Source organism: Camelina sativa, chromosome 2, assembly GCF_000633955.1.
Source record: "Camelina sativa cultivar DH55 chromosome 2, Cs, whole genome shotgun sequence".
NCBI classification, from domain to species: Eukaryota; Viridiplantae; Streptophyta; class Magnoliopsida; order Brassicales; family Brassicaceae; genus Camelina; species Camelina sativa.
The window spans coordinates 23,492,286-23,514,939 of record NC_025686.1 but is presented as its reverse complement, the minus strand read 5'-3'; the positions used below and the strand labels follow the sequence as shown (position 1 = coordinate 23,514,939).

At 33.6% G+C, this 22,654-nt stretch overlaps 4 protein-coding genes across 6 annotated transcripts in view; 2 read left to right on the top strand and 2 right to left on the bottom strand.

Annotated features, from left to right (window-relative positions):
• On the bottom strand, positions 61 to 3,545 carry LOC104734048 (protein CHLOROPLAST IMPORT APPARATUS 2). Of its 2 annotated transcripts, none has more exons than XM_019236931.1 (3): positions 1,666 to 3,545; positions 767 to 956; positions 61 to 380 (listed from the first exon to the last, which is right to left on the bottom strand). In XM_019236931.1, exons 1-2 carry the CDS (start codon positions 2,860 to 2,862, stop codon positions 786 to 788), a joined length of 1,368 nt encoding a protein of 455 aa, XP_019092476.1. In that variant the 5' UTR covers positions 2,863 to 3,545; the 3' UTR covers positions 61 to 380; positions 767 to 785. The 2 variants fall into 2 exon arrangements, with proteins under 2 accessions (XP_019092476.1, XP_010451861.1); XM_010453559.2 differs by having other exon boundaries at positions 804 to 956; positions 1,666 to 3,544.
• LOC104734043 (macrophage migration inhibitory factor homolog) lies at positions 10,947 to 12,054 on the top strand. The gene is made up of 3 exons (XM_010453555.1): positions 10,947 to 11,151; positions 11,404 to 11,604; positions 11,793 to 12,054. The coding sequence occupies exons 1-3, from the start codon at positions 11,041 to 11,043 to the stop codon at positions 11,826 to 11,828; spliced, it is 348 nt and encodes a 115-aa protein (XP_010451857.1). The 5' UTR covers positions 10,947 to 11,040; the 3' UTR covers positions 11,829 to 12,054.
• Positions 12,361 to 19,707, top strand: LOC104734036 (DNA ligase 4). The gene is made up of 26 exons (XM_010453548.2): positions 12,361 to 12,907; positions 12,991 to 13,082; positions 13,187 to 13,272; positions 13,361 to 13,497; positions 13,692 to 13,766; positions 13,901 to 13,992; positions 14,190 to 14,261; positions 14,361 to 14,440; positions 14,527 to 14,564; positions 14,677 to 14,683; positions 14,772 to 14,927; positions 15,147 to 15,222; positions 15,418 to 15,542; positions 15,631 to 15,724; positions 15,932 to 16,015; positions 16,259 to 16,354; positions 16,466 to 16,514; positions 16,639 to 16,726; positions 16,832 to 17,032; positions 17,239 to 17,364; positions 17,470 to 17,569; positions 17,669 to 17,774; positions 17,880 to 18,010; positions 18,106 to 18,267; positions 18,358 to 18,516; positions 18,635 to 19,707. The coding sequence occupies exons 1-26, from the start codon at positions 12,572 to 12,574 to the stop codon at positions 19,542 to 19,544; spliced, it is 3,678 nt and encodes a 1,225-aa protein (XP_010451850.1). The 5' UTR covers positions 12,361 to 12,571; the 3' UTR covers positions 19,545 to 19,707.
• LOC104734012 (transcription factor bHLH35) overlaps positions 21,741 to 22,654 on the bottom strand; it is a 4,598-nt gene continuing 3,684 nt past the window's right edge. For both annotated transcript variants that reach the window (XM_019236928.1, XM_019236929.1), the window contains exon 5: positions 21,741 to 22,044. In XM_019236928.1, the coding sequence (XP_019092473.1) occupies positions 21,940 to 22,044 (105 nt within the window). In that variant the 3' untranslated portion in view covers positions 21,741 to 21,939. The remainder of the gene's footprint in view (positions 22,045 to 22,654) is intronic.

The following is a 22,654-nucleotide window of genomic DNA, read 5'->3' as shown; positions in this document are numbered from 1 at the left end:
TGTCTCTGAAACTTTTTGTTGTTGAGCCAAATCTCCCACATTCATTGCTTCATGAGTCAATAAAACTTCGATATTTATGATTTTATTAATATATTAAAAAAAAAACTTTTTTATTTGTTTTGATCCCTCACCCTCTACAGCAAATCTCCCTCATATACATCCTTATTTAAGGACTAAAAACCTAAATTATAAACCAAAGGGACCATAAAATGAAGACCAAAAAATAGGAGGGTGCAAAATTTTTTAATACAAAAACTAAAAAGGAATAAACATTAGAAAAAGAGAAAAGATAGATAAAAGGACTGAATCTTTAGGCTCTTTTATCCTTGTTATCTTTGTCCACTTGGAGAGCTCTCATTGGGCCTTCTCACGAATCGTCCCTGTTCCCATACCATCACCAACCACAAAAAGAAGTGAAACATTAATATTAGGTTCTTGTCTTAATCAAAATCCAATGTGTATATATATCCCTTGACCCCAATGTAACGTTATTACTTGTTTTGTTGTCATTAGAAGTGTACACAATTAACCTTTTATTCCATTTAGATGACAGTTTCATATTAAACAATTTTAATCAAATTAGTAGTTTCCCTTTACTTGTTCAATTTGGTTCATGAAAGATACCCAATAGAAAACTTTATTTTATCTTTATTCAAAACGAAAAAAAATCATAGAAAAACTCCATCTACACTAGAACTTTAAAGTAAAAACCAGTTTAGGAACAATTAAAACAAAAATACGAATGGATGGTAAAAAAAAAACCTACATGTTTTTTTAACCACGAATTAAGATGGTTGAGATACCTTCATTCTAGGACGCTGATCAGCATTGAGTTTGCGAACTTGGTATCGGATTTTCTTAGAAAACAGACGAGTTCGACGCTTCTCTTTGTACCTCAAAACACTTGCTTCTCTCATCCCACTGTCTCCGAACAGATCAATTTGAGCTATTCTAGCCTGCTCCAAAAGACACCACATCAGTTCACTTCCAACATCAACAGTAACAAAAAAAAAAAAAAAAATCCCAATCAATATATGTCATCATCAATCATTTAGTCTAATATGTAACTTAACCTTGTAGGCACGCACTATTGTATTAAAATAGATACGACTAAAGTGGAAATGAATCCCATGTTAGCATTGTTGTTTACTTTATGCTAAAAAGAGTAAAATTCTACGAAGTGGATATATACAAAATAAAATTTTCGAACCTCTTCCATTTATCCTATACGTGAAAATTCACGTGCACAGGTCTATAAAGTTCTCCTTGGACAAATAAAAAGCTGCTTTTTTTTTATTTAGCTAATTGATTGAGAGTTTTATCAGAAAGTTAGGAAAAAATAAAAAAAGAGTAAAAGACCATGTACCAAAGTCAAATGGTTTTTATAAAAAAAAAACGTTACAAGAAAAAAGTCATTAAGAACTTTCCACAAATTTTTTTTTTTAAATAAATTCTTGTCAGATACTAGTAGCTAATTTGCACAGAACACACGCCTAAATAGCCACGTGGCAGAATATAACTAGTAAGACCAGAATCTCAAAAATATAAGTTACGTAATAATTTTTAATTAATAGAATCAGACAAAACTAATTATTAAAATAAAAATTAAACATAGAAAATATCGAAATTTAACGGCGTGATTAAACTAAAGAAGAGAGTACATACATTGACGTCGATACCAGAAGCAGCTTCCGTTCCAAGGATATCATCAGGAAACGGCGACGTTTTATCAGACCAAGCTTCCAAAACGCCGTCGTAATCAAGCTTCAACAACGGACCTGTCGTCGTTGTTCTCTTCTCAGAACTCCTCGTCGTCTCCTCCGTAGTAGTAGTAATAGTAGTCTCCTCCGCCGCTAAATTCTTCGACTCCGTTACCAACGCCGTCATCTTCTTCTTCTTCTTCGTCGTCGTCTTCTTACTCTTCTCTCCTCCTCCTCCAATCGGCTTTTTCTCATCATCATCAACGGCTGCAACTACCACCGCGGTTTCAGTTTGAATCCTCGGCGAGATCTGTTCGAAATCGACGGTGTGAAATTTATACAAGTTTGGGTCTTTGTTCTCTCTGAGAGCTCCTTTTAAGCCAAGACCTAACGGTAGTTTGAATCCGTTGTTAGATGAGGAGCTTCGGTTCCATGAATTGATCATCATGAGCTGTTGTTCTAATTTCCCGATTCGATTAGAGCTTCTTCCACCGCCGCCTTTGATCGCCGGAACCCTAGATTCGTAAATCCCCAAATTCGAATTCGATTCCACCACAGTCCCCATTATACTATCGATCCCTTCTTCGATCTCTTCGTCGAGGATCGATTCAGCATCGAACTCGTCGGAAAAATCGAGTTTTTCGATCTGATTAACGTAACTCCCACCGCCGCCGGAGTTGACTTCTTTAAGCTCGGAGGAGGAGAAAAACTCCGACTTGGATTGAATCGTTCGGTGGTGGTGGTGGTGATGATGAAAGAGGAAATCAGGTTCTTCGATTGATTCGTCGTAAGGGAGAAGCAAATCAGAGGAGGCGTCGGTGTCACTGAGGAGTGGTGATTTGACATTTGTTGTACCGTAGAAGTGATGAGAGTTTGAGGAAATCTTTTGCTTAGTCGACAAGTTTGAGGAGAAGATGTTTGGGTAAGCAGAGGAGAGAAGAGCAGCTGCTTCGTTGTATGTTTGGTTTGGTCTTTTCCTCTGTGTTCTTGGCTTCCTCGTTGAGATTGCGAGTGGTGAGTTTGATGATTCTGAGATTGTTGATGATGGTGAAGTAGCTCTCGTCGTTGTTGTTGTTGAGCTTGATGGTGGTGACTTCACTTTTTCTAACTCGAAACTGTACGCCGCTGCTCCTCCTCCGCCACTGCTTATGCACGCCGTCATTTTTTTTTGTTTTCTTTGTCGGAAAAATAAAAAATGAGATTTTTTTTTTCCCCCGGAGAAAAATCAGAAAACAAATCACGAAATTGTCGGAGTTTATGAGTTTTAAGAAAAAAAAGACCAAAACTTGGGGGGATTGTAAGAACTTTTACTGTTTGTGAGTGTGGAGAGAGAGAGTGATGAGATTAAGCTTTTGGTTAGGAAAATTGTGTTTAGTTTTAAGATTATACTAATAAAACCCTTAAAACCCACTGAGAAGATACAAAACTGAAGGGAAAAAAAAAGGTTTAATCTTTAGAGAAAGAGGAAGATTCTTTCTTACAAATATGTTCATCATCATCGCTAAGAAAGAAAAATACTAGAAAAAATGAAAACCCATTTGGAATCTGAGATTTTTTGTTTTGGATGAAAACGAAAATGGAATTGGCCAACGAGTGAAGTTTTACAGAGAGAAGCTAATTGGCTTATGGAATAGGGAGAGAGAGATTGGAGGAGAAAGAAAAGAGTCACGAGATATATAAGAGAGGGAGGAGAAGGAGTAGTAGGGTTTTAAGTGAAAGGTTAACTTTTTTTTTGGAGAAAACAAAGAAGAGGAGGAGCGTTTGTGGTTTCGGTTCCGGTTCAACCGAGAAGGTTTGGAGAAACAGAGAGAGAGAGAGTGTGGTGGGAAGAAGAAGACGAATGAGTGAAGGGAGCGAGCGGACAAGAAGATAGCTCGTAATCTCGCCAGTTCTGGAAAGTGTAGGGTCCACTTGTGGATTTTTTTCACTTTTGTCTTAATTATAAAATTACTTTGTGCAAAACACTGAAACGATATTTTATTAATTCTTATGGATATGGTCACACCCACGAATTCAGATTTTTTTCCCTTTATAGGTTCAAAGGTTTATATGGAAAATTAGTGTTGGAAACGCTTGGATAAGCTGTATATTATCTTGAATGACTGGTGTTTAAATCAAAGTAAAACTAGTAAAAACATTATCTCGCTCTCTTTTTTCTTTTTGTTATACTGTTGAACTTATTTTAACCACAAGAACAATAAACACTTGACAAATAATGTTTTGAGAGCTACTTCAACATAATTATAAATTTTGAAGGCAAAAAATCACTTGACAGATAATGTTTAAGAGCTATTAAAAATAGTTTGAAAAATTAAAAGGCCAAAAAATGAAAAATATATATATATTAGAATCGATTGTTGAACCAAAAATTAAAGACAAGATCGTGGATTGATCATAAATTGAATGAAGATAATTTGTCGTCTATTGATTTATTAATGTATTAATGTTATTATTTTATTAAAATAGTATTTATTCAAAATCAACAAACATTAATCAGTTCATCGATCTAAATATAAACATATTTAATATGACGGCGATCAGTCATAATTTGAATAAAGATAATTTGTCGTGTATTGATTTATTAGTGTTTTTGTCGTATTAAATAATATTTATTCAAAATTGACAAACATGAATCAGCTCATCGATCTAAATAAAAACAAAAGTAATATGGCGGCGATCATTCATAGTCTGAATGAAGATAATTTGTCGTGTATTGATTTAATATTATTTTTGTCGTATTAGTTAATATGAATTTATAATTAATAAACATTAATCAACTCATCAATGTAAATAAAAACAAAGGTAATATGGCGGCGATCATTCATAGTCTGAATGAAGATAATTTGTCGTATTAGATAATATGAAATTATAATTAATAAACATTAATCAACTCATCAATGTAAATAAATGTAGGTAATATGGTGGCGATCATTCATAGTTCAAATCAAAATAATATTTTGCAAAATAATTTAACAAAATTAAAATTTCTTGTTACTCAAAATTTAAATCCATTAATCGGATAAACGATCTAATGGTAGGTAATATGGCGACGATCAGTCATAATTCGAATGAAGACAAATATTGTACGAATTAATTCATAAAAGTATCGTAGTAAATAACATTTATTCCAAAATAATTAAAATTAATTGGTTCATCGTAGTGATAGACAATGTGACGATAATCTAACATTAATAGAAGCAAATTTGTAGTTTAATTTATGAAATTATCATTTCTCGTTACATTACATAAAAAAAGTCTGAAATATCTGATATTAACCCAGTGGTAAATAACATGATGGTGATCAATCATAATCTAAATGGAGATATATCCTTTGCTGATTAATTCATCAAAAAATATATTTCTTGTCACATTATATAACAATTAATCATTTACTCAAAATCTGAATACATTAAGCAGCTTAACGATCATGTGGTAGTGTTATGTATGTTGAGGTTCAGAATTTATCTTCTTAGTTGATACTAATAGCTGATGAGTTCCACAATTTGTAAATATTTATTTTGAGCTCTTTTAACTTTTGGACAAGTTAAATAGGATATGAAGTTACATATGGTTTGACTTTAGTTTTGATTGGAATTTTAGATTAAAATTTTCCTTTATACTTTTTAAATAATATCTTTAATTTTTTTTTAATGAAATTTTAACTTTTTATTGTTACTAGTTTGTTATGATGGTAAATTCTTCTCTTTTCTTCTTTAAAAAGGCTTAACCAAGAAAAAGGTCAAGTGTTTAGTCCAGGCTGTTTAGGGACTAATAATAAGGCCATGTGCATCGCACCGTCCCTCGTGCGTCCTACGTAAATTAAACATTTAATTTAAATCGAAATCATGAAATATATGAAGAAACGGTCCTTAAATCGGGACAATTTTGCTGCGTCCCTCAGGACACGTGTTCAAGGGTAATTGGATGTTGTTTTATTTGTAGGGGGAAAGGAAAAAAAAATCGACGGAACAATTCCTTTTTTCTTTCGCAGTCTCTCTCTTTACTCTCTCTGTATCGCGACGGCGAGAACAAAACCTTTGAGAAACCTTCATCAAAGTGAAGATTCTGCAACGCGAAGGCCTCACTTAGTGTATCATCTTCCAAAATATCCAATTGTAAGAGGTATGTGTTGTAAATTTGAATCCGATTATGTTTTTATTTTTCATGTTTTAATTGTATGTTTTGTTTTTTTTCCAAGTTTTTGTAAGTTTGTAATTTTCTTATATTATTAATGTTAATGTTATATGTTTTATTTGAATAAAATTTTAATATGATTTTACTTATTAATTTAAATATTAAATTTTAAATATTAAAAATAATATTATTTTTTGCAGAGGACCAAATGTGAGAGACACCAATGCTCATACAAAAATTAAGAAACTCTAAAAATAGTATTAATTTATTTGAGGGACCAAATTTTTGTCCCAACCAATGCTCATGCTCTAAGTAACCAATGGTAGAGAGATATGATTCTGCTTTTGGATTATTATTTCCTAAATAAAATTGTAAAAACCACATCAGCATCATTATCATTATCAATTCAAACCTGGCAAAATCTTTTTGGGATCTTAAAGAGAAAACGAGGAAATGTCACCTTATCCGCCGACGTGGCAATTAATCATTGGCTCTACTAGATTTCATAGATGACGTGGCTGTTTCTCTGTTAACTGATTGTGGTCTTCTGGTCGGAGAAACGTTTTCACGTGTTTCCAAAACTGACTTTAGTAATTTGCTTTTTACTAATTAAAGACTTTTGTTTCTAATTTACTAATTAAGCATATTTGGGGAAAAAAATATTAGCATAAATTGATACTTTCTTATCTATATTTTTGTGCCAGAAATTTTTTTGGATATACAGACATGACAATTATTATTCTCTCTGTCTCACAATTATTATTCTCTCTCTCATACGGCCGTAATATAATACAAATGTTATTTAAATAGCTATTGCTAATTGGCTTTATCATTATTACTAGGAGCATGCATGGCTTACAATATTGTCGTACTTACAATATAATACCAGTATTTAAATAATAATTTTTTAATTTAAAACAAAAGTGTAGTGAGAGAAAATGGTGGGCTAGTCTAGTGGATTGTGTATGTGAGAGAGAAAAAATGATTGGAACCTTTTTGGTATCATTTGAAGTAATTTGTGGCTAAAGCTAAACCTACGTTTACCTCATTACGTTCAATGACTCCTGGTTAGATATTACTAGTACCTTTTCTTTTTATTTAGCTACATATATTTTGTTTAAGTTTATGTTGAAAAATGGTCTTTTTTAATTGCATCAAAAATAAGTCTAAGAATATAGCAAGTGGAGCTTGAGCAATTCAAACATTGTGAGTACATGTATTTGATAAAACAAAACAATATAGAAAAGTAACTTGCATATTTACTACATTGACAAGTTTTTGTTCGAGTTTATTCAATACTAAATCCTATAAACCTGATGTTATTGTTTTACTTATACAATCTGTCCTTCAAGAATTCGTCTATTGGCAGTGAGTCTTGAAACAAAGGTAAAATGACAAAAAGTTACAAATTTCATTATTATATAATTGGTATTCTCATACTTGCTTGGTTTCCTCCTTACTTGTTGTAGTAGTGGGGCTATAAATATCCAGATGAAAAAAAAATCGACATATTGGCTAAGATTAAATATATATGCATGCCCATAAGAATATCTACAGCCAAAATATGACAAAAAATAATATAAAATATATTAACCCATATGCATTTTTACTCATTAGCTTATAATTTACTACAAGATTTAAACTAAAGTACAATATTAATACAAGATTTTAACTTTTATCTACAAATTGCTGTACTAATTTATGCAATTAAATAATATCCACTATCTTTTTTCTTTAACGGTAAATACTCAGCATTTTATATGTATATATATATATATATATATATATATGCTTAAAATTGATCATACACACTGATCCATTATATATATATATGCGAAAACCAATTTTTGAATTCTACTAACCAGAGACGTAATTTTGCAATTGGACTCATTTCAGTTCAATATGGTTCATATGCATACTTATTAGTAGAAAGAACATGGAATATATATAAATAATTTGATTTTTTTTTGAACGAATGTAATATTGATTCGTTAAAAAAATATTTTGTTACATCAAGTGCATCATTATCAAATGAGAGAATATGATTACAAAAAAAAGAGCTTAAAAACCAATTTTTTTAATAAGAAAAGTCGGTTGACAAACAAAAAAAATCTTTATAGAAAACTGAAGTGTAGAGAATTTTTCTTATCTAAAGAAAGGTGTGCTGGAGAGAATTTAAACCTCAAGAAAAAGAAAAACAGGATAAATCTTGTTATGGCACTGCTCCAAAGTAAGTTTTGTTGTTATGTTATTCTTGTGACAACATGTGACCTCTCTTCCATTTCCTTACTAATCTTTACCTTTTTTCCCATAAAAGTTTGGTGGATAAAAGTACATTAATAATTTCGATCGTTGCAGCATATGTCTGATTGAAGTACTTTATACCCGAATACTAACTTCAAGGACACTAGGTAGAGAGTAGACTGTTCAATCTATTTTGCTTTGGTAATTTTACAAAAAAGTTTTAAATCTTTTGATTGATTAACTAAAGAGAAATATATGTGACTCCCCAGTTGTGAGACGTACGTATTTGAGTTTGTGTTTCATGTGGATTTTAAAAGATTGTAAAAAATATAATTATAAAGAAGTGACATTTTTTTTTTTTTTTTTTTTTTGAAAACCGTAAAGAAGTGACATTTTATTAAGAAATTGTTGAAATAAAAGAGAAATTGATTTACAAGTATATATCTTTGACTGTCGTTTTCAATGCTTATTATAATTCACAAGTTTAATGATTTTACACGTAATTAGAAAGGATGCGGCTATCCTAAAACCCTCGAATGCCATAATTCTGATTGTCCTATAAATTTCAAAGCTATTTCATATGGACATTGTGACAACTTGTTTACAATTATCTTACCATGCTAGTTATTCGGCCACATCTAGTGGGTCTTATAATATTTTGTTCTTACACTATAAGTTAACATTAACCACACGAGATATCATAGAAGATACACGAAAATTAAATTGATTTTGTAGACAAAAAAAAACAAAACCGACTCGGTTGAAGGGGAGAGAAAACATATACGATTTATGAAACCCATATTTAACCACTCATTCAGTCATTTGGATATCATGATATCTGATGGATAGTACTAGATATCGTTATAATCTTTAAGCGTATATTCATTATTCTCATCATTCAAACATATATACCATTATAATATTTTGATTTTTGCAATCAAGTTTACTGTTCATGTAAGAGCACCTAGAGGCGCTAATGCCGCTAATCTCGAAACATATATGAATCTAATGATGAATATGCATGTGTGTACAACATGAAAAACAAACATTTAACATCGCGAGTTGGATCATATATATACATATATATACAAATGTACATTAGACATGATACAAGTTTGTTATGTATATGCATATACGGTAAACCTCTATAAATTAATAATGTTGGAATATAATATTTTATTAATTTCTAGTGATATTAATTTATCTATAAATTAATAATAAATATATTTTTTAATTTTTTAAATTTTTGAAAATTAGGAATTGATACAATTTTATAAAAATAAGATTAGACTTTCGAATGTTATAAATTTTATGGTTTTTGCAATTGAATTTGTAATATTTAGAAAACATTATTGATAATAAATTACAAATAAAATATACAAATTCACTTATATATATGACATACGTAAATTCAAGTTTATAAATAATAATATCAATTGGCATATTTTAATAGCCTATATAACTGTCAAAATGAAAATGATGCATATCTAGAAATTGAAAACTTAAAAAATAGTTATTTTATGTCATGTTAAATAATATTTTATATCATCAAAGTTTGGAAATACAACATATCAATTATTTTATATATATGAGCTTCAGGAGAAAATTTATTTTTAAAAAACATATATTATTAGATCAACATATGTATGTAAATTTACATCATTATTAATTTACGATATTATTGAGACTATTTTTTGCATGGAGATTTCAAAAAAAAATATTATCTTATCGAATTTTGTTAATTTTTATATTGGCCCGACTCGAGACCAGCAAAATTTATTAATTATAGTGTTTATTAATTTATAGAGGTTTTACTGTAGTAATAAGAATTGAAAAGTAACTAAATCGATAAATTGTAACATCAAACTAAAATGAAAACACTTATAATGCTAAGAAAAATCCAAAAATATGCATGAGACTAGGGAGATCTGGAAATGTGAACATAGAAATTTCTATCAAATTGGCTTATGGCTCAAGAGTAACCCAAATGGTTACAAACAACAAGTGAACTCTTTCTTCTCTTGCACATTGGAGGGGGACCATTAAAACTATGTCTTACCCTAAATTTGGAATTCTTTATATATATTTTTTAACCAGCATGGGTAATAATGCAATAGCCTTACTCTTTCTTTCACATATCCTGCCCTCCATGCTCATGATAAACTTTTGAAACCTTTTGGGATCCAAAGAAGGAAAACAGACAAACTGACATCTAACTAACTAGATAGAATATAGACAGTCCGAAATATCAGAGTTGGACAGAAATTTAGTACTCAAAATCTAAAAGTAACAAGAGACATATTTTAGTATATATGCAGAAAAATTATAATAGGGAATGTATAATAAGGACTAATTAATGTCTTAGGTTGCAACACACATGAAATATGAAACAAAGATACAAATCAAACAAATCATCATATAATATAATAAAGGAATTTGCTACTCAAGTTTTAAGAAATTTACTGAAAATATCAGTGTAGTTACTTATTCTTTTGTCAATTACTCCCTTCCTTGGATCCATAGTGTAAAAAAAGGTTAAAAGCTTATCATAAGCATGGAAAGGCAAAAGTTGAAAGAGTTATGCTATGCCATTGCATGATTCTCTTCATGCTGATTCCAAAAAAAAAAAAATCGACATTAGGAAAGACACAACTCTATTGGTCCCCCTCCAAATTCTAAGAGAGAAAGAAAAAAACTTAACTGTACTTTTTGTTTTTGTCAATCTTCGATGGTTCCTTTTCGACATATTTAGTATTTACACAAAATAACGTATTGGTGGGCCGAATTAGAGGCCCATGAGATTCCGGTATGATTACTTTAGACATCGGTTGGTATAGTTTTGGTTTAATAAAAAATTGAAAACTCGTTACCATTTTATGCTCTCTTACCGTTATCTCAACTTCCATATCTGAAAGCCACTGGTTTTGATTTGTCGGAAGAAGGAGAAGAGAAAGAACCAAAGATGCCCACTTTGAATCTCTTTACAAACATACCAGTCGACGCCGTCACTTGCTCCGACATTCTCAAGGACGCTACTAAGGCCGTCGCTAAGATCATCGGCAAACCTGAATCCGTATATAAAACTCTACTCCTCCTCTGTTTCCGCCATCTCTATGCGATATTCATGAATCGATTCAACATTCTTTCATTCCTTTTTAGAGTTTTGATCATCTGAAATCAGAGTAGAATGGAAATTTTCAGTTTTTGATTGGATTCATGATGTTGTTGATATATGCACACGAACTGTTTGATAAAAGTCCTCTGTGAATTGCAAGTCTTTTTTGGCTGTTCATTACTAATACAACGTCTGTGTTTTTGTTTTCAGTATGTGATGATACTGCTTAATAGTGGAGTGCCCATTGCGTTTGCTGGTACGGAGGAACCCGCTGCATATGGAGAATTGATATCTATTGGGGGATTAGGACCAGGTGTTAACGGGAAGCTTAGCGAGACAATATCTGAGATTCTCCAAATTAAGCTCTCTATAGATAGCTCCCGCTTTTATATCAAATTCTACGATTCCCCGGTAAGTCTCATTTTTGCGTCAAGTTAAAAGCATGTCACTTGCTTAAGATGATGATGATGATCTAAGTTCAAGAGTATATCATATAATCTTGATTTCGATTAAACCTACGATCTTAGGTGAAAGCACAGTGTTCTGAATGTAAAAGATTGTCTTATAACTAGATTCTTGGATGTGTCTTTCTTTTGCAGCGACCCTTCTTTGGTTTTAACGGATCAACATTCTGAAACATGGATTGAGACAGATGGCAAAGAGGCTAATTCAACCTTGTATAAATATTTGGGTTAGAAACTGTTTGCTTATTGATTTCAAAAACTGTGGATCTCATGCTTTTCACTTATATAGATTTTACATCTCTTAAAGCCAATGTAATCCTCATGTTCAAATTGTGTTGGGAACTTGTTGTAAGTTTGTAACTTAATGATATGATAAATCATAATTGTCATGCTAACACAGCAAATTGTAGCCCATGAAACAAAAAGAAATTTAGAGCAGAGTCCCATCGTCAATACACTAGTCAAAAAAAAAAAATTGTTTTGTCAACCACCACTATTACAACTTATTATACCATAAAAGTCCACTTCCTGGTATCAATCTCACCTATAAGGCTGTAACAAAATCAAATAGTGTAGTATATTATAGAGCAAAAATCAAAATTACATGGTTCCTATAAAGTGGGATAGTAAAAGTACAGAATGGGCTGAATTGATCAATTAATAAAGATTTAGGGCAAATTTGCAATTCAGACTTCAGAGTAAACAGTCTCCTACTGGGAGAGAACAAAGAAGACGACAGTCCCTGTCAATATTACAGAACCGGGGCAACCCAACCGGCCGTGTGACTTTTTCCAAAACGCGACTTTCTTCTCCGACAAGCAATTCACGACGCTGCTCACTGATTCTCCGACCATCTTTCTCCCCTAATCAACCCGTTATCTCATCAGAAACCCAAAAATCCCCGGCGAAGTAAGATGACGGAATCGATCAAATTCAGCGTACTAGTATCTCTCTTCAACTGGATCCAAAAAAGCAAAACCTCATCTCAGAAACGCTCCAAGTTCCGCAAGTTTCTCGACACTTACTGCAAACCCTCAGACTACTTCGTCGCAGTACGACTCATCATCCCGTCGCTTGATAGGGAACGAGGTAGCTACGGTCTCAAGGAGTCAGTGCTCGCCACGTGTCTGATCGACGCGCTTGGTATCTCTCGTGACGCTCCTGACGCTGTTCGTCTTCTCAATTGGCGTAAAGGAGGAACCGCTAAAGCTGGTGCCAATGCTGGAAACTTTTCTTTAATTGCTGCTGAGGTTTAGGAATGATGAGTTCTTTGAGTTTTCTGGGTTTTTTTTGGGGATTTTAGGGTTTTTGAACATTTTGATGTGATGATTAGGTTTTGCAACGTAGACAAGGTATGGCTTCAGGTGGTTTGACTATTAAGGAATTGAATGATTTGCTTGATCGTTTGGCTACTAGTGAGAACAGGTGCTTTCTCTGAATCCTTACTTACACTTCATATAGATAGAATCAGTTGTTTCCATTTATAATCTCTGTATCTTGTTTTGGTTTTGGAATCTATGCAAACACAGAGGGGAGAAGACTTCTGTTCTTTCTACTCTGATTCAGAAGACAAATGCTCAGGAGATGAAGTGGGTCATTAGGATAATTTTAAAAGGTTGGAACTTTTCAGCTTTGTTCAGATAAAGTTTCCATCTTTTTTTATTGAGAATCATCAATTAGAAATTTTGATTATGCTTTTACAGATTTGAAACTGGGAATGAGCGAGAGGAGTATATTTCATGAGTTCCATCCAGATGCTGAGGACTTGTTTAATGTTACGTGTGACTTGAAACTAGTTTGTGAAAAGTTGAGGGATCGACACCAACGGCATAAGCGCCAGGTTTTTATAATAGTCTCTCAGTTTTATGATTGTTGTGATTACTTGTATATTGTTTTATTTCAACTCTTGCCAAAGTATATGTCTTTCCTAATGTATCTGCTGCTTATTCTTTGATTATGTTAAATTTCTCACTCATGGCGCTCAATGCGATGACTTTCTCTCACGTGGTGGCTTGTTTCTTTGTTACGTTGTAGGATATAGAGGTAGGAAAAGCCGTACGGCCTCAGTTAGCTATGCGTATCAGTGATGTAAATGCTGCTTGGAAGAAGGTAAATTCCATCAAATCTATTGTCAACTTACTCTATATCTCTGTGCTGTATGTATATATATTGTTTGTTAATGTCGTTGTATTGGTGATTTATTTCTTTAACTAATGCATGAGTTTCTTTTTTCCTTGACATAGCTACATGGGAAAGATGTAATTGCTGAATGCAAATTTGATGGGGATCGCATACAAATACACAAAAATGGGACTGAGATACACTATTACTCTAGGTGATTCCACATCTCTTTCGTCTACCCTGCTATAAATGTTTTGATAAAAGATCTTATTTGCATATGGCATAGTTCATGACTATTTTGTGACTTAGTGTCCGAAAGCCTTTTTTGGTCAACTGTTGTAGTTGTTTCAAGTTCTCTACCGGTCTCTTAGTGTTTTGACAGATAGGGAATTTGCACTTTACTTTGTGCAGGAACTTCCTTGACCATTCTGAATACGTGCATGCCATGTCGGATCTTATTGTACAAAATATATTGGTGGACAAGTAAGAATACAGTTGCTGTTTATTTAGGCTCTGGGAGGTTTTTACAAGCTTGAAATTGTGAGATATACGATCTTTTATTTACTACTTATTGCCAATTAGGTGCATCCTTGATGGGGAAATGTTGGTCTGGGATACATCTCTGAATCGGTTTGCTGAGTTTGGTTCAAATCAGGAAATAGGTATTGGAGTCTAATCGATATCCTTATGTTGAAAAGCTTAGTCTTGCTTGCAGTAGATTTGATCCTTATATTACTCTTTTTCACAGCCAAGGCAGCAAGGGAAGGTCTTGACAGCCATAGACAGGTTCATATGCGAAATCCCACTTGTTTACTTTTGTTCTTTGCTTTATGTTGCGAGTGAAACTGTTTGAGGATCCGACTATAAACTCTGATGTGCTATTTATCTATTAATGCAGTTGTGTTGTATCCTTACTAGGAGAAGTTAATGCCCCGACTTCAGAATGTCCTGACAAAACGACTTTAGAGATTATTTTCCTTGACCTTGTACTAGATGTTGCCTTTGATGTTCTTTATGTTGGCGATACTAGCGTCATCCACCAGAGTTTGAAGGAACGGCATGAACTGCTGAAAAAAGTGGTCAGGCCTTTAAAAGGTCGTCTAGAAGTTTTAGTACCTGAAGGTGGTCTCAATGTTCACCGCCCTTCAGGTAAGGACTACTAAGATTCTACTAGACTCAATAATGTTGACAAGTGTGACAGAGTTAAATCAATGATGATTTTTTTTGTTTTTCTTGAAGAGTGTACTATGTTTTTAGACTCGTGCACCATTATGAGTCTGTTAAATCTTTCATACAACTATTTAATTTTCGTCTGGTACCATTAAGCCGTTTAAAATGGATATGTGAACAATCATTTTTTTGTTGCAGGGGAACCTAGTTGGTCTATTGTTGTTCATGCTGCTGCTGATGTTGAGAGATTTTTCAAAGAAACAGTTGAAAACAGGTTTATTATTCTTATTCTAAATCCAGCCAAAATTTCTCTCTCTACTATTCATGAGTGGTGCAGAACTTTTGGATGGTACCTTCTTGGCCGTATATGAACAGTGATGCTTGCTTAATTCTAGTACAGAGACGTTAATATGATTTTCTTCGCAGATGTGTGTTTTAGTTTATAATCCAGTTTCTTCTTTGTCTTCAGAGATGAAGGAATTGTGCTTAAAGACCTGGAATCAAAATGGGAACCTGGAGATCGTAGTGGCAAGTGGTTGAAGTTGAAGCCTGAATATATCCGGGCTGGTTCTGACCTTGATGTTCTTATAATAGGTCTGTAATCGATATGCTGTTACTTTTCCTTTATTCAAAATTGGTGTCCTTTTCATTGGATCTTACTGGGGTGTTACATCTTTGCCAGGAGGATACTATGGCTCCGGACGTCGTGGAGGGGAGGTAGCACAGTTTCTCGTCGCCTTGGCTGACCGGGCAGAGGCTAATGTGTATCCCAGGCGGTAAGTATTTCTATGGTTTCACATTTTTTTCATAGAAGATGAAATCAGATTATCTAGAGAAACTACTGAAACAGTCTTGACAGAACATGGGCAATGCAGACTTAATGCTACGTTTTTTTTTTGACAGCAGACTTTAAAGCTACGTGACATCAGAATTTTTAATTGTTTGCCCATGCATTTCATTGATAAGCTATTCTCGTTTTCCAGATTTCTGTCCTTTTGTAGAGTTGGCACTGGACTTTCTGATGAAGAACTTAACACTGTTGTAAGCAAACTGAAGCCTTATTTCAGGTGAGAGACGGAACAGTTCACTGGCTTTCTTGTCTTATTTAAACAAAAAAATATTAAACTATATGGGATCAGTCAAGGTTAAGGAGAAAAGGATATTATACAGATGCTCCACTAAGATATGACTCACGAGAAACAGCTATTGGCATACATCAAAACTAGAAGGGTTTTGGGTATTATATATTGACAATTTAAACACACTGCATCTTTCTTTAATTGTTATCACATGTTTTATATTTGTTTCAGAAAAAATGAACACCCAAAGAAGGCTCCACCAAGCTTCTATCAGGTCACAAATCACTCAAAAGAGAGACCAGATGTTTGGATTGAAAGCCCAGAGAAGTCAGTTTTCTGTCAATTATCTCTTTTTCCGCAACTGAAGAAGAATAATTTGGATCTTTGAATACTATTTTCTGTGCTCATATCTTTTTTTTTTCTCTTCCCTTGTTGCAGATCAATAATACTTTCAATCACTAGTGATATCAGGACAATAAGGTCTGAGGTATGTCCATAAGATGTGAGAATGTGAAGATTAGCTAGTGACCTCTAATATTTGTTTTTAATTTAATTTGGTATCTTGCAATGCAGATTTGTTGCTTATAATGCACATGCTATATTTTATGTAGGTGTTTGTTGCACCTTACAGTCTGAGGTTTCCTCGTATTGATAAAGTAAGATATGACAAGCCTTGGCATGAATGTCTCGATGTGCAGGGTGAGTAAAACATCCAAAGAAATTATCCAATGTTCTCATTTTCATGAAAGTTAAAATAACTGATTTGCTTCCGCTTTATACGTCTGATTGATGTTGACTTTGCAGCTTTTGTGGAATTGGTGAACTCTAGTAATGGCACCACACAGAAACAGAAGGAATCTGAAAGCACACATGACAATCCGAAAGTTACTAAATCCTCCAGGAGAGGAGAGAAAAAGAATGTGTCTCTTGTCCCTTCTCAGTTTATTCAAACTGATGTATCGGATATCAAGGGCAAGACATCAATCTTCTCAAATATGATATTTTGTATCCTTTGACATGTTTTAAAATGAAGTTTCGTCTCTCTGCTTCATTCTCACCTGGGTACCGTTTTCACACTGATTGCATTTTCAGCTGGCTTCCTCTATTAGAATTAGACACCTTTTTACATGAATATGTCATTACTTGAACTTGCAAACTTTGAGAAAATTTTGATACTACACTTTTCGTTATCTCCTTGACAAATCTTACAGATTTTGTTAATGTGCTCCGGTCTTATTCTGTTGATACATTTCACAAAATGGTGGTTGAGAATGGAGGAAAGTTCTCAATGAACTTAAACAACTCAGTGACTCATTGCATTGCAGCGGAAAGCAGTGGTATGTCACTTTTTTACTCTTAACACTTTTTACCTAACCCTTTGTACGCATGAGTGCTTCTCAAAACAATTTAAGAAAGGAGCATATAATGAGATACTATTTCAGGAATAAAGTATCAGGCAGCAAAGCGTCAGCGAGATGTCATCCACTTTTCATGGATCTTAGATTGTTGTTCACGAAATAAGATGCTTCCTTTGCAGCCAAAGTGAGTCCTAGCAACAATTTCTTATGGTATCGAGCCTTTAGGGTTTCTTGTGCTCTAATGTTGCGTCTAACAAAAAACCGCTTGCGGCCACTTTTGAAGGTACTTCCTCCACCTCACTGATGCTTCAAGGACCAAATTACAGGATGACATTGATGAATTTTCGGATTCTTATTACTGGGATTTAGACCTTGAAGGTCTCAAACAGGTATGTATGTTCAGTAAGCCATCTTGACAAATATTATACTACTTCTTGATACCTTTTAACGAAAATCATACAATCTGGTTGCAATCCCTTTTTCTTCGTTATCAGGTCTTAAGCAATGCCAAGCAATCCGAAGACTCAAAATCCATTGAATACTACAAGAAAAAGTTATGTCCAGAGAAAAGATGGTCCTGCCTCTTTGGCTGCTGTGTTTATTTTTACCCGTATAGTCAAACATTGTAAGGCCCCTCTTGTTTTCTTCTTATGTTGTTTAAACATGAAAGTTACCTAAAGCGATACTCATCATTCTCAATATTTCATTTTTTACTTGAAGGAGCACTGAAGAGGAAGCTCTGTTGGCAATTATGGCTAAGAGATTAGCGCTTGAAGTTTTAATGGGTGGTGGTAAAGTTAGCAATAATCTTGCTCATGCGTCGCACCTTGTAGTCCTTGCTATAACAGAAGACTCTTTGGATTTCACTTCAGTTTCAAAAAAGTATTTCAAATTCTTTGTTTCTGATTATGAGCTTCGTACCACATTATATAATTAGGATTAAGACTTTGTTATCTGCTCTCTCTGTAATAGTTTCAGCGAAGTGGAGAAGCGCCTTTTGTTGAAGAGAAGGCTACACGTTGTTAACTCTCACTGGTTAGAAGACAGCTTGCAAAGAGAGCAGAAACTTTGCGAGGACGTCTACACTCTGAGGCCTAAGTATATGGAAGAGTCTGATACTGAAGAATCAGAGTGAGTCAACATATTTTATGAGTTCTTATCTACAAATGATATAAAATTTAGTCTCTCATCTATATAAGGGCGTTCTAATATGAAAAGCTTCCAATGATTTTATCTCTGTTTGCTTCAGTAAATCTGAACATGATACAGCGGAAGTAGCTTCCTGTGGTAGTGTTCAAACCGAAGAGCCAGCTTCCTCTAAAATGGAAATTAGGAGTTCAAGAGGACGGTCAAGTACTCGAGCTGTTAAAAGGGGAAGGTCTTCTACAAACTCAACGCATCGAGTACAGAGACGCAGAGGCAAGCAGCCTTCTAAGATAGGCGGGGACGAAAAAGAGGAGAGCGATGCTTCTGAAGAAAGGGTTTCAACAAGACTCAGTGATATAGCAGAAGAGTCAGATTCGTTCGGTGGGGCTCAAAGAAACTCTAGCAGAGGAGAATCTGCAAAGAGAGGAAAGTCTCGTGTAGGACAAACCCAAAGAGTACAGAGATCACGAAGAGGCAAGAAGGCTTCGAAGATTGGAGGAGATGAGTCTGAGGAACATGATGGTTTTGATGACATGGACAATGTGTCAGCAGATGCATTAGAGAGTAATGCAGCCGGTAGATCAGTGGAAAACGAAGAAATCCGAGAGCCTAACATAGCAAAGCACAGAGAATCACTGCATAAAGAGAACATAGTAGCAGTTGAAGAGGCCTCAGAAGATTCTAGAAATGCAAAGACCGAGATGGGTATGAGAGAGAAATTACAAATCCACGAGGATCCACTACAAGCTATGTTAATGAACATGATCCCGAGCCTCAGTCAGAAAAACACAGAGACATCAAACCGTATCACTGGGGAAAATAGATACACTAATGTTTTTAATGATTGTGAGTCTTCAGAGAAAAGGAAACTCAGCGCCGAGACTGGTAATACTTCTGTAAACGCAGGCGCAGACGCAGACGCAGACGCAGAGGCAGACACAGTTCCTCCTCCTGTGAAGAAAAAGAAAGTCAGCTACCGGGATGTTGCCGGAGAACTGCTCAAAGACTGGTAAAACGCTGCTGTTTTGGACCATGTAAGGAAGCTCTTGTGTTATGTATATATATATGTTGTCTAACTCATGCAATTTAGTTGTTGGTCATGTAGAAGAGGTTTTTTTACTCATGCAATTTCAACCATTTTTTTTATTTTCAGCTGTGATTCTCTTGTTTGGTTTCTTTTATGTTACCAATCTCTAAAAAAGCATATTTTTCAAATTTTGCTAAATTTAAAATGTGCAAAAGCCATAAGTTCCGAATACAGACAATCATTTAAATAAATAAAAACATAAAAACATTAAGTGTAAGTAAATGTACCCCAGCAAGCATGTGAGCCCTTCGTAAATAAATATAGCACGTCAAGCAATTATGTTTCCAACTTTCTAATAGCATATTCAAATATTAAATTATACAAAAACAAAAACAAAAAAAAAAGTCTCTGAAAAGAAGATGTTTCCTGTTTTGCTACATTCATTATACTGTGTAAAACAAAATTTTCAATAATTCGACAATCGGGTTTTATTTACTCAAGAACTAAGGAACTAGATAATACTCCCTCTGTAAGGAACTAGATAATACTCTCTCCGTTTCATATTACTTGTCGTTCTAGCTGATTTCACACATATTAGGAAAATATTTAAAATTTCTGTTTTATCCTTCATTAATACACTAGTTCATTTGATACAAATAATTAATAAGCTAAAAGTTAGGGGTAAAACTGAAAATTTGATTCATAAAGTTGCATCTTAAATACAAAACGATAAGGTAATATGAAACAAAAAATTAAGTCTAGAACGACAAGTAAAAATAAACTGAGAGAGTAGTATTGAGAGATAATATATGATATCTTTGAAATTGATTGGTATGGACTGAGCGAAATAAATAAAGAAAATCCACTAGAAGTCTGGACGACCGTATTAATATACATAAGCTTTAATAATAATAGCCTGAGAGAGACGTTTTGAATGTGTTCACACAAAAATAAGTTCTTACCCCAAAAGAACTTATATTAACAATCGTTCTCTCGCAGGCATTGCACGCATGTATAGTAAACATAAGAGTTCAAACAAAGGAAATCTTTAACTATTTTGCAATTGCTTTTGATGTTCTCATATTTTTACATTACATGCAGCATTTTTATAAAACCATAGTTACATTTCTGTTACTTGCTGATCAACTTTTTGTGGTATAAGAAATGTAGTTTTTCTCTCAATGGAAAACGTAAACGAATCATAAACTAATGTCGTATGTATATAATGGGCGTGTTCGTTTCGTTGACGCAGGCGGCTGCGGCAGCGGCAGCGACTGCGGCAAACACAATTTTTTTAATCGCCGCAACTAATCGACGTCCAAAATGAGAATTAGCGTTCGCCGCAGCGTCTTGCCGCAAGCACCTGCGGCAACCAAACGAACAACAATACATGCGGCTGCCGTAGCCGTAGGTACTTAGGGCGACGAAACGAACAGGCTCAATGTATATATTATTACACGTATCATCATTATTTATGACAATGTGCTGCCTATTTTTGACTAAAAATACGTGGAAATAGAAAAAAACTACCGATTGTTTCAATAAAAATTTGTGGAGAATAGTTAAAATAAGTAGTATGGGACTATCCGACTATGGGTAGAGAGCAAAAGAAAAAAATTGATAGACACAAATAACGTGTAAATTAAAATATATGGAAAGTTAAATAATAAAACGGTAAAGCCACCATAAATGGTTTCAGGAGATTGGTCACTTCACCTGGTAAGTGGTAATATTCTAGATTTGGTAACAAGTTTTTATTTTGAAGATCATTAGTAACCACGTTGTGCTTCATTATCTAAAACTTAAAAACCTTACCAACCCTATTTAATGAAAGAACAGGTATGTCTTACTTAAGTGGACAACTTTATTTATTTTGATTTGGAGTTCATCATGTCCACCGTGGTCAAGTGAATTTACGTTTTGTTGGGCATTGAAACAAAAAATAGTAATTGGTACCACTCATTATCTGTATGTAGCCTCACGATCAAATTGCCAAGAATTCTAACAAGAGATGACCTGTTTCCATTGGTACCACACCACAAAGGATCTACTCATGGTACTTCTGAACACTAAATATAGCACTACTTACTCCATAAAAAGAATCCATTATCTTTTCTAACTGTTCGTTAATTATGGATTTATGGAGCTTGGCTTAGTTTTAACACTGGGTTCTCAATCTCAATTAAAGAGAAAAACCAATCTTTTTCTTTGAGCAATATATTGACAATGGGTACGGTTTATTATAGACATTATATAAAAGACAAAAGAAGTCTTCGTGATGGCAACAAAACGAAGGAGAAGAAAATGAGAAGAGACATATATTATTGATGGTAAAGAGAGAAACTAAAAGAACAAACAAACAAACAAACAAACAAAATGTATTAGTAAAGAGAGTCGATACTCAAAGTGGGGCTTTGAGTTTCATTGTAAGCTCCTATTCCTGTTTCTATTTTTAACCGTAGTACCTCTTGTTCTTCTTCATCCGCCTGTTCAAAGCACACACACACATTTAATAACAATAATTAGGATTATTGTATCAATGCTTTGACAAGAAAATTACAAATGAAAAAGTGAAGACATAAGCCAAAGAAGAAAACAGATCCAATTAAAAGATAAAGTGATTAAGTATTTAATTAGCAATTGCGATCATAATCTTATCTCTAAGATCCAATCATTTTTGACTCTTAATATTATTCTATATGAGGTATTTAAGAAATCTCATCTATCTTTCTATAATCTCCACACAATCTTTTATGATATGTATACTTTGGCAGACTTAGCTATAATTTTTTTTATCATTTATAGGACATTGTTATTTAATTCGAGCAGTTGAACAGTATTTATCAATATCAAAGCAATCAGATTCTGCTTACCACATACACATATAGATAATATTATCTTTTTGTTTTGTAATAACCAAACGGACCAAATCACTATAAATGTGGGACCAAAAATGAAAAAATACTAAAACGAAATCCCAATAAATGTTTGCTCACCACCAGAAAAGCTTCCGATATGAACAAAACATTCAATTTACGTTACCATAACTATAGTATTACTAATAGTTAAGAAAACATAAAAAAAAAAAAAAAAAAA